The 12059-nt window shown below is 44.4% G+C and overlaps 1 protein-coding gene across 1 annotated transcript in view; it reads right to left on the reverse strand.

Annotated features, from left to right (window-relative positions):
* The window catches only part of col27a1b (collagen, type XXVII, alpha 1b), a 167452-nt gene that overhangs the window by 46274 nt on the left and 109119 nt on the right, over window positions 1-12059 (reverse strand). Inside the window, exons 17-22 of the mRNA XM_046346768.1 lie at window positions 10590-10643; window positions 10419-10472; window positions 7381-7434; window positions 2886-2939; window positions 1389-1442; window positions 1147-1191 (exon numbers count right to left, since the gene is read on the reverse strand). Of these exons, the coding sequence (XP_046202724.1) occupies window positions 1147-1191; window positions 1389-1442; window positions 2886-2939; window positions 7381-7434; window positions 10419-10472; window positions 10590-10643 (315 nt within the window). The remainder of the gene's footprint in view (window positions 1-1146; window positions 1192-1388; window positions 1443-2885; window positions 2940-7380; window positions 7435-10418; window positions 10473-10589; window positions 10644-12059) is intronic.

The raw sequence follows: 12059 nt of genomic DNA on the forward strand, positions 1-12059 counted from the left end.
GTATATTCAGTTCGTTGTGGTTTCCATCTTTTGGAGATGGCAGTTTAGAACAGAATCCTCTGTTATTTAATGTGCTTAGTCAGATGTATGAACTTCGGGTGACTCCAGATTAACTCTCTATTCAGGCTATGATGGATGCAAATTGGATGTCTCTGCAGGAAGATGCAGTACGGTGGAATCCTAGGCTACTGTCTACATCCCAAATGGAACCCTATTCCCTATATAGTGCACTATTTTTGACCAGGGCCACTAGACCCCTGGTCAAAAGTAGTGCACTTTATAGGGAATAGGGTGCCATTTGGGATACATACACTAACTGACACAATCAGAGGTTTGGCTTTCAGACCTAGCTTAATGGATCTAGGAGAAGAGAAAGAGAGAGTCTATCCTCATAGATATCCAGATGTTTATGGTTATTTAGAGTAAGGAATGGGAAATCTATCTGTCTACGTTGGAGGAGTTTGACTTAACAAGCTCACAAAATATTAGGCAAGAGAGATCGAAGACTTATCATTTCACAACAGCCATTCCAACTGACGTTTTTTTAAATAAAATGTTCAGTATTTTAATGAGGCTTGACATTTACTATCAGTGTTTAGCAAAATGGCAGCGTTCCAAAAGCAACAACTTTAAAAATGAATGCAGGAAGCAGACATTTGGACAGTTTCTTATTTCAAAGAAATCATAATTCTCTAACTGGGATAGCTGACTAGGTGCATAAATGAGTGACTTTATTTTCATTGGTTTAAAACCATAAAGCGTTGTTTTTTATAATCCCATCTCTTCCAATGGTGTTGTTTTTGTATCAGAGATGAGCACCATGTGGTGGTAGCACAGCAATTTTACTGACCAAACCGTTGCCACAAATGCACAATAATCGTTGAGCCATCTATCAAAATAGATTTTCTGCACAATAGACTGACAGCTAGCCAAGTGCTGCTGGTATGTAGCTAACCAGATCATAGTGATTCAGCTGGATTTAAACACGGACTGCAGCAAATTGCCTCCCACTCTGAAGTGCCATTGTTATGAAACAGGCTTTTTGATGGTGGAGATGAACATTTGGGTGTTTTCATGTGCTGAGTGACCCATATTGTGTTTTCTGACTTCCTTGTTTTGGTTCTGAGCTGTCCAATTAGCACTCACCTCTGGTCCTGTTGACCCAGGTGGTCCCAGTGGCCCCTCATCACCCTGGAAAACAATATGGAGACAGAGGGTCAAGGCAGGGACAAAAGCACTATGCATAAAAAAACACTTTGTATTTTCTCTGGCCTATGTGGCAATGCCAGATTTCTGTCTTATCTCTTACATACATTCTACATACATAGCCAAAGTAAGACTAAATCTTGACATGTTTAGTAAATACAGAACACTAAAGACAATCCCACCTCTAGTCCAGCTGTTCCTCTAGGCCCTGGTAATCCTCTGTTCCCAGGCTTCCCCTGAGGAGAATGATACAGAATGTTAGATTCCATAAGGAACCCATGTTGCTATCCATGATGCACCACTGGCAGTAAAACAGGACTGGTCCCCAGCAGTCACCACAGTCCCCAGAAAAGGCCTCAAAGGTCCATGCGCCTGCTCTTTGCCACCCACCGTTCTTTGTATTCACTAAAAACCAACTGAACCTCCCAGACCACTTCTCAACACCTGCTCATAGAAGTGCTTGATCCAGCCGACTACGCCAAATGAGGATGTTAACCTCTTAAAGCTAGTAGAATTGTCACTTTTGGATAAATAGCGTGACCAATTTCAACTTCCTGCTACTCATGCCAAGAATATAAGATATGCATATTATTCATATATTTGGATAGAAAACACTCTGAAGTTTCTAAAACTGTTTGAATCATGTCTGTGAATATAACAGAACCTATGTAGCAGGCAAAACCCAGAGGACTAACTGTTTAGATGTTTTATTTTTCTCCCCTCTCTGTTCCCTATATTGTCTTTGCCATTGGATATTTAATAGGAACCTATTTACAGTTCCTACTGCTTCCACTGGATGTCGCCCGTCGTTGGAATATGATTGAGGTTATTCCTTTGTGTTATGAAGAAGTAGGCCAACTCGGAACTGGGGACACTTTGTGAGTTGCGCAAGACGTGAAAAGCAGTGCTGGTTTCTTTTCTTTCCTGTATTGAATACAGATTGCCCCGTCTATAATTTGATCGATTATTAACATTTAAAATACCTAATGTTGAATTACAAAAGTAATTTGGTAAATATTACAAAGTTAAGTTTATAGGCAACTTTTGAAATATTTTGTAGTGACGTTAAGTTTTTGTAAGCTGTTTTTTTAAATCAAACGCGCTTTATAAATGGACATTTTCGATATATATGGATGGAATTAATCGAACAAAAGGACCAATTGTGATGTTTATGGGACATATTGGAGTGCCAAGAAAAGAAGCTCGTCAAAGGTAATGCATATTTTATATTTTATTTCAGAGTTTTGTGTAGTGCCTGCTATGCTAGCTCCTTTGTTTACTGCTGGTGCAGATGGTGCAGGCTATCAGATAATAGCTTCTTATGCTTTAGCCGAAAAGCATTTTAAAAATCTGACATGTTGGCTGGATTCACAACGAGTGTAGCTTTAATTGAGTATCTTACATGTGTGATTTAATGAAAGTTTGAATTTTATAGCATTGGGGCGGCAGCGTAGCCTAGTGGTTAGAGCGTTGGACTAGTAACCAGAAGGTTGCGAGTTGAAACCCCCGAGCTGACAAGGTACAAATCTGTCGTTCTGCCCCTGAACAGGCAGTTAACCCACTGTTCCCAGGCCGTCATTGAAAATAAGAATGTGTTCTTAACTGACTTGCCTGGTTAAATAAAGGTAAAAATGAAAAATTAAAAAAGATACGCAGAAAGATAGTGCCAGTATACATACCTTAGGGCCTTCAGGGCCGTTATGACCTGGTGGGCCGATGTCTCCTGGGAAACCCTGTGGACAACCAGAGAACAGGTTGAATATTGTTGTAGTAGACAAAGATTTTTTAATTAATGAGTTGGACACAAAGGATTTACTTCAGACACCAGACAAGGCCCAAATCCCCATCATTCTCATGAAGAAGAGACTGAGATATAGGAGTTATAGGTCGGGGTGCCTTGTAAGAATCCAAAGGCGAGTGGGTAACCCGCTTCTACCATCAGTCATATTAGCCAACATGCAATCATTGAATAATAAACTGCCTGAACTCTGATCAAGACTTTCCTTCCAACGGAACATTAAAAACTGTAATATCTTATGTTTTACCGAATCGTGGCTGAACGACAACATGGATAACATACAGCTGGCTGGGTTTTGAGTGCATCGGCAATATAGAACAGCTGCCTCCAGTAAGACAAGGGGTGGTGGTTTGTGTCTATTTGTCAATAACAGCTGGTGTACAAAATCAAATATGAATGAAGTCTCGAGGTTTTGCTCGCCTGAGGTAGAGTATCTCATGATAAGCTGTAGGCCACACTATTTACCAAGAGAGTTTTCATGTATATTTTTTGTTACCACCACAAACCGATGCTGGCACTAAGACCGTACTCAACGAGCTGTATAAGGTCATAAGCAAAAAATAAAATGCTAATCCAGAGGCGGCGCTACTAGTGGCCGGAGACTTTAATGCAGGGAAACTTAAATCAGTTTACCCTAATTTGTACCAGCATGTTACATGTGCAACCAGAGGAAAAATAATCTCTAGATCACCTTTACTCCACACACAGAGATGCGTACAAAGCTCTCCTTCGCCTTCCATTTGGCAAATCTGACCATAACTATATCCTCCTGATTCATGCTTACTATCTAAAACTAAAGCAGGAAGTACCAGTGACTCGCTCAATACGGAATTGGTCAGATGACACAGATGCTAAGCTACAGGACTGTTTTGCTAGCACAGACTGGAATATGTAGTGGGATTGTTCCGATGGCATTGAGGAGAACACCACATCACTCACTGGCTTCATCAATAAGTGCATCGATGACATCATCCCCACAGTGAGCGTACGTACATACCCCAACCAGAAGCCATGGTTTACAGGCAATATCCGCACGGAGCTGAAGGGCAGAGCTTCCGCTTTCAAGGAGCAGGACTCTAACCCAGAAGCTTATAAGAAATCCTGCTATGCCCTCCGACAAACAATTTACAGTGATTGATGAACGCTAGTCGGATGTGGCAGGGCTTGCAAACTATTACAGACTACAAACCCTGAGCTGCCCAGTGACACAAGCCTACCAGATGAGCTACAGTGGCAAGTAAAAGTATGTGAACTCTTGGAATTACCTGGATTTCTGCATGAATGTTACATAAAATTTGATCTGATCCTCATCTAAGTCACAACAACAGACAAACACAGTGTGCTTAAACTAATAACACACAAATTATTGTATTTTTGTTGTCTATATTGAATACATCATTTAAACAATCACAGTATGGGTTGGAAGAATTATGTGATCCCCTAGTCTAATGACTTCTCCAAAAGCTAACTGGAGTCAGGAGTCAACTACCCTGGAGTCAAACCAATAACACGAGATTGGAGATTTTGGTTAGAGCTGCCCTGCCCCATAAAAACCCTCACAAAATATGAGTTTGCAATTCACACGAAGCATTGCCTGATGTGAACCATGCCTCGAACAAAATAGATCTCAGAAGACCTAAGATTAAGAATTGTTGCCTTGCATAAAGCAGGAAAGGGTTTCAAAAGTATCTCTAAATGTCAGTCCACGGTAAATCAAATTATCTATAAATGGAGAAATTTCAGCACTGTTGCTACTCTCCCTAGGAGTGGCCGTCCTGCAAAGATGACAGCAGAATGCTCAATGAGGTTAAGAAGAATCCTAGAGTGTCAGCTAAAGACTTACAGAAATCTCTGGAAGATGCTAACATCTCTGTTAACGAGACTACAAAACATAAAACACTAAACAAGAATGGTGTTCATGGGAGGACACCATGGAAGAAGCCACTGCTGTCCAAAAAACCCCATTGTTGCACATCTGAAGTTCGCAAAAGAGCACATGGATGTTCCAGCGCTACTAGCAAAATATTCTGTGGACAGATTAAACTAAAGTGGTGGTGTTTGGAAGAAACATACAGCACTATGTGTGGAGAGAACAAAAGGCAAACCACACCAACATCACAACCTAATCCCAACTGTAAAGTATGGTGGAGGGAGCATCATGGTTTGGGGCTGCCTTGCTGCCTCAGGGCCTGGACAGCTTGCTATCATCGATGGAAAAGGAATTCCCAAGTTTATCAAGACATTTTGCAGAAGAATGTAAGACTGTCTGTCTGCCAATTGAAGCTCAACAGAAGTTAGGTGATGCAACAGGACAACAGCCCAATATACAGAAGTAAATTAACAACAGAATGGCTTGAGTAGAATAAAATACGCCGTCTGGAGTGGCCCAGTCAGTCCTGACCTCAACCCGACTGAGATGCTGTGGCATGACCTCGAGAGTGGTTCACACCAGACATCCCAAGAATATTGTGGAACTGAAACAGTTTTGTGAAGAAGAATGGTCCAAAATCCCTACTGACCGTTGTGCAGGTCTGATCCGCAAATACAGAAAACGTTTGGCTGAGGTTTTTGCTGCCAAAGGAGGGTCAAAATTTTATTAAATACAAGGGTTCACATACTTTTTCCAACCTGCACTGTGAATGTTTACACAGTGTGTTGAATTAAAGACATGAAAAATTATTGTTTGTGTGTTATTAGTTTAAGCAGACTGTGTTTGTCTACTGTTGTCACTTAGATGAAGATCAGATAAAATGTTATGACCAATTTATGCAGAAATCCAGGTAATTCTCAAGGGTTCACATAATTTTCTTCCCAATATAAATTCCTTCTATGGTTGCTTCGAGGCAAGCAACATTGAAGCATGCTTGAGAGCATCAGCTGTTCCAGACGACTGTGTGATCATGCTCTGCGTAGTCGATGTGATTAAGACATTTAAACAGGTCAAAATTCACAACGCGGCAGGGCCAAACGGATTACCAGGACATGTACTCCAGGACATGACCAACTGGCAAGTGTCTTCACTGACATTTTAAACCAGTCCCTGTGTCTGTAATGCCAACATGTTTCAAGCAGTCACTGTGCCCAAGAACACCAAGGTAACCTGCCGAATTGACTTCCGACACATAGAACTAACGTCTGTAGTCATGAAGCGCTTTGAAAGGCTGGTCATGGCTCATATCAACACCATTAACCCAAAAACCTTAGACCCACTCCAATTTGCATAGCGGCCCAACATATCCACAGATGACGCAATCTCTATTGCACTCCACTCTGCCCTTTCCCACATGGACAAAAAGAACACCTACGTGAGAATGCTATTCATTGACTACAGCTCAGCGTTCAACACCATAGTGCCCTCAAAGCTCATCACTAACCTAAAGACTCTGGGACTAAATGCCTCCCTCTGCAACTAGATCTTGGTCTTCCTGACGGGCCACCTCCAGGTGGTAAGGGTAGGTAACAACACAGCTGCCACATTGATCCTCAACACGGGGGCCCCTCAGGGGTGCGTGCTCAGTCCCCTCCTGCACTCCCTGTTCACCCATGACTGCATGGCCAAGCACAACTTCAACACCATCATAAAGTTTGCCGTCAACACAACAATGGGAGGCCTGATCACCGACAATGATGAGAAAGACTGTAATGAGGAGACCTGGCAGTGTGGTGCCAGGATAACAACCTCTCCCTCAATGTGATCAAGACAAAGGAGATGATTGTGGACTACAGAAAACAGAGGACCGAGCACGCCCCCATTCTCATCCACAGGGCTGTAGTGGATGAGCAGGTTGAGGTCCATCCAGGACCTCTATACAGGCGGTGCCAGAGGAAGGCCCTAAAAATTGCCAAAGATTCTAGCCACACTAATTATAGACTGTTCTATCTGCTACCACACAGGAAGCGGTACCGGTGTGCCAAGTCTAGGTCCAAAAGGCTTCTTAACAGCTTCTACCCGAAATCCATAAGACTCCTGAACAGCTAAGCAAATACCACCACCCCATTTTTACACTGGTGCTCCTCTTTGTTTATTACCTACTTATGGTCACTTTACCTCTACATATGTACATATTAACTTGACTAACCTGTTTCTCTGTACCGGTACTCCCTGTATATAGCCTCAATATGTTTTTAAAAAATTGTTGCTCTTTAATTATTTGCTCTTTAATTATTTGTCATTTTTTTATCGTTTACTTCAGTTTATTTAGTAAATACTTTCTTAACACCTATTTTTTTCTTAACTGCCTCGTTGTTTAAGGGCTTGTGGGTAAGCATTTCACTGTAAGGTCTATCTATACCTGCTGTATTTGGAGCATGTGACAAATCACTTTTGATTTGATATAGGTCATGTGTAATCTTTCCACCCACACACAAATCCTTACCTCTTGGCCAGGAGGGCCAGGTATACCATCAGGTCCTTGGTCACCGGTCACCCCCTAGGGGAGAGATTTCAAAAGTGATAACCTAGTAGTATACTTTACATAGTACCAGGTACACAGATAGGTCTCTATTTAATGTTATTAAAAGTTAAATGACGACGTTATAATGAAAACATTGTAACTTGAAAAGTTTTCACAATGTATCTGATGTTTGCATAATGTACGTTGTGTGGAAAATGTCCAGATCAAAGATAATGTTTTTTGTAAAGATTAAATGTGAAGTTAGTTGTCTAAATTGGATCTGAGTAAAATATAGACCTTGCCTCATAACTAGTTACGCCCAGAGAACTTGCACTAAAGGCGGATACGCCCATTTCTGACCCTAGGGTATAAAACATGTGAGTTAAGAATAAACATTATGACTAGGTGACCACGAGCTGCAGCCAAGGTTCGATTAGTTGTAACCCCAAAACGCAACACGAGGTTGAAGGCGACAAAGGAACCTTTTAACAATCTATGCTATGGATGAGTAGTTGTGTCTAAAATGGTGAATTCAAGCAGGACCACCCGGTTATTCTCTCCAAGGAATCATGTGTCTACACTGCTTTCATTCCCACACAGGAACCACCTATATGGCTGATTAGCCATCATCAGAAGACCCCTCTTTCAGAACAAGGGAGAGGAACCAGACCACTAAGAGAAAGGACACTACCATTGTGTGGACAATCAGAGTTACACCCGGTAACATAGAAGTGTCACCATCAGTGGAGTATCTCCTCGGTCCACGAGGAGATACCCCATCGGAGACCTTTGACACATAATTACATCATTATATTCTGACCCATAAGAGCGGCAGTTCGGGGCAAGGTTAGGGTTAAACTAAGCATAGTTTACAAATGTACCTAAGTGTGCTTTTTTCTCATGCACTCTCTTGTTTGAAATCCCCATTTTGTCTAACAAGTGTCATATTGTGTTGGCCTTCTAGGGACCTGTTTCTTTGTAGTATGTTTTAATCAATAGCCTAGACTGTGTGTATGTGTATCTTATTTATCATTTTAGCTTGTTAGTAAATAAATAATCTTCTCAATTGTTGTGGTACGGTTTTATTTAGTTGGACTCGGGTTTGTGCAGATTCCCAGATTATGCGACATTCAGAATGAGACTGTAGAGGAAATTAATTCATTAGTAACTGTTGTAAAATCGATATTCTGATATTCGTTGAGTTAATTTGGGAAATAGAATCTCAATAAAGCCAAACTTTTCCATGGTGCCCCATGTTACTGAGTTAATAATTACCTGATTCATTTAATCACGTAATTATGAACAGTTAATCATTCGATCAACAGCAGTCATCACATTAATCAATCCAACGCCATGACAGGTTAATGGACTCACTGTCACGCCTTGGTCATTGTATTTTGTGTTTTTGTTATATGTTTGGGTTGGCCAGGGTGTGACATGGGTTTATATGTTGTTTTCGTATTGGGGTTTGTAGTATTTGTGAGGAGCAGCAATATAAGGACTTCTGGTCTTGGGAGCTCCAGTGCGCCTGCACGGTCCGGTCTATCCATAGCCACCTCTACACACCAGTCCTCCGGTAGCAACTCCCCGCACCAGGCTTCCTGTGCGTGTCCTCGATCCAGTACCACCAGTTCCAGCACCACGCACCAGGCCTCTAGTGCACCTTGCCTGTTCAGCGCAGCCAGCGCTTTTCTCCTCTCCTGCGCTGTCGGAGTCTCCCGCCTGTTTAGCGCAGCCAGAGCCTTTCTCCCCTCCTGCGCTGCCGGAGTCTCCCGTCTGCCCAGCGCCGCCAGTGCCGCCAGTCTGCCCAGCTCCGCCAGTGCTCCCAGTCTGCCCAGCGCCGCCAGTGCTCCCAGTCGGCCCAGCGCCGCCAGTGCTCCCAGTCTGCCCAGCGCCGCCAGTCTGCCCAGCGCCGCCAGTCTGCCCAGCGCCGCCAGTCTACCCAGCGCCGCCAGACAACCAGTCTCTTCCAGATCTGCCAGACAACCAGTCTCTTCCAGATCTGCCAGACAACCTGACTCTTCCAGTTCCGCCAGCCAGCCAGGATTTACCGGAGCCTACTACCTGCCTGAGCTTCCTCTCAGTACTGGGCTTCCTCTCAGTACTGGGCTTCCTCTCAGTACTGGGCTTCCCCTCAGTACCGGGCTTCCCCTCAGTACCGGGCTTCCCCTCAGTCCCGGGATGCTTCGGTCCCGAGCTGCCCCTCTGTCCCGAGCTGCACCTCTGTCCCGAGCTGCCCCTCTGTCCCGGGCTGCCCCTCTGTCCCGGGCTGCCCCTCTGTCCCGGTCTGCCCCTCTGTCCTGAGATGCCCCTCTGTCCTGAGATGCCCCTCTGTCCTGAGATGCCCCTCTGTCCTGAGATGCCCCTCTGTCCTGAGATGCCCCTCTGTCCCGAGCTGCCCCTCTGTCCCAAGCTGCCCCTCTGTCACGAGCTGCTCCTCAGTTATGTTGGGATCTGGGTGAGGACTATTAGGCCATGGTCGGCGGAGAAGGTGGATTATCCCAGGACGCGAATGGGAGGAAAAAGGACATTAATGGAGTGGGGTCCACGTCCTGAGCCAGAACCGCCACCATGGACAGACGCCCACCCGGACCCTTCCTATGCTCTTGAGGTGCGTCCGGGAGTCCGCACCTTAGGGGGGGGGGGGTTCTGTCACGCCTTGGTCATTGTATTTTGTGTTTTAGTTATATGTTTGGGTTGGCCAGGGTGTGACATGGGTTTATATGTTGTTTTCGTATTGGGGTTTGTAGTATTTGCGATCGCGGCTGATTAGGGGTGTGGTATAGGTTTGTCTGCCTGAGGCGATTCTCAATTAGAGTCAGGTGCTTATCGTTGTCTCTGATTGGGAACCGTATTTAGGTAGCCTGAGTTCGCTTTGTATTTTCCGTTCTGTTGTTTTTGTATTTAGTATTTCAATTATTTCATGTACCGCATTTCTGTTCATTAAAGTCATGAGTAACCTACACTCTGCATTTCGGTCCGACTCTCTTCATTCAACAGACGAACGCCGTTACACTCACCTGTTGCCCTGGTTTCCCTTGAACACCTAGCAACCCAGGTGAACCCTGGATACCCTGTAAAACAATGAGAGCACTTCTGTGAAAAGAAGTTATCCACAGTTAAAACCCAGACACAAAGACTCAGACGACAAACATCAGCACCATCTGTCAGGTGGTAGCGGAGTGAAATACCTTGTCACCTTGGAATCCATTCTCTCCTTGCTCCCCTGGAAGACCAACTTCACCCTGAAGAATGAGAGGTTAGAAGGTTAAGAATACACTAACAAATGTACACTATAAATCCTCATCTCTATTGATGAGTACTATAGCCAGCTGTGGGCATGAGGCAGATCCAGTATGCCCAGTAGGCAGCTCTAGGGATGTCATCTGGTGACCTGTCGAGTGCAGATCTGCCATTGTTATACACGTGCTGTGCTCAGCAAATATGTGCATTTTTACTAAGAAAATCACACATTTCTCAGTAGCTTATATATGTGATACATGGAGCACATAGTAAGCCCAAGCTCTAAATTTGCAATGATTGATGATGAGTATCATCTTGTAGGCTTCGGAAAGTCTTTAAACTGTTCCTGAATCAGATTTCTAGAGATGTCTGTAGTTTTACCACATGTAACTGTTATGCAGGTGAATGAGGACCCAAAAGCGACTTGGCGAAAACAGAGTCTTTAATCCAGTAAAGTAAATATTCAATACTCCTAGACAAATCGGAGCGGTAAATAAAGCATAAAGAACAATTCCACTCGTAATGACGAGAACAGACTGGAGACTCGATCATAAACTGCAGGTTGCCTCGGGAAGGCACTTGACCGTAGCAGACTCAGACACCTGCTCACCACGCAGCATCTGAGGGAAACACGACACGACAGGGCGATACAAAGACACAGCACGGTGAACAATATACAAGGATCCGACAGGACAGAAACGGAAAACAAGGGGAGAAATAGGGACTCTAATCAGGGGAAAAGATAGGGAACAGGTGTGGGAAGACTAAATGATTGATTAGGGGAATAGGAACAGCTGGGAGCAGGAACGGAACGATAGAGAGAAGAGAGAGAGAGGGAGAGAGAAAAAGGGGAACGAACCTAAAAGACCAGCAGGGGAAAACGAACAGAAGGAAAAGCAAAATGACAAGACAATATAAGACAAAACATGACAGTACCCCCCACTCACCGAGCGCCTCCTGGCGCACTCGAGGAGGAATCCTGGCGGCAACGGAGGAAATCATCAATCAGTGAACGGTCCAGCACGTCCCCGAGACGGAACCCAACTCCTCTCCTCAGGACCGTAACCCTCCCAATCCACTAAGTATTGGTGACCCCGTCCCCGAGAACGCATGTCCATGATCCTACGTACCTTGTAAATAGGTGCGCTCTCGACAAGGACGGGAGGGGGGAGGGAAGACGAACGGGGTGCGAAGAAAGGGCTTGACACAGGAGACATGGAAGACAGGATGGACGCGACGAAGATGTCGCGGAAGAAGCAGTCGCACAGCGACAGGATTGACGACCTGGGAGACACGGAACGGACCAATGAACCGCGGAGTCAACTTACGAGAAGCTGTCGTAAGAGGAAGGTTGCGAGTGGAAAGCCACACTCTCTGGCCGCAACAATACCTTGGACTCTTAATCCTACGTTTATTGG

The sequence above is a fragment of the Oncorhynchus gorbuscha genome, linkage group LG04, assembly GCF_021184085.1.
Source record: "Oncorhynchus gorbuscha isolate QuinsamMale2020 ecotype Even-year linkage group LG04, OgorEven_v1.0, whole genome shotgun sequence".
In the NCBI taxonomy this organism is placed as follows: domain Eukaryota; kingdom Metazoa; phylum Chordata; class Actinopteri; order Salmoniformes; family Salmonidae; genus Oncorhynchus; species Oncorhynchus gorbuscha.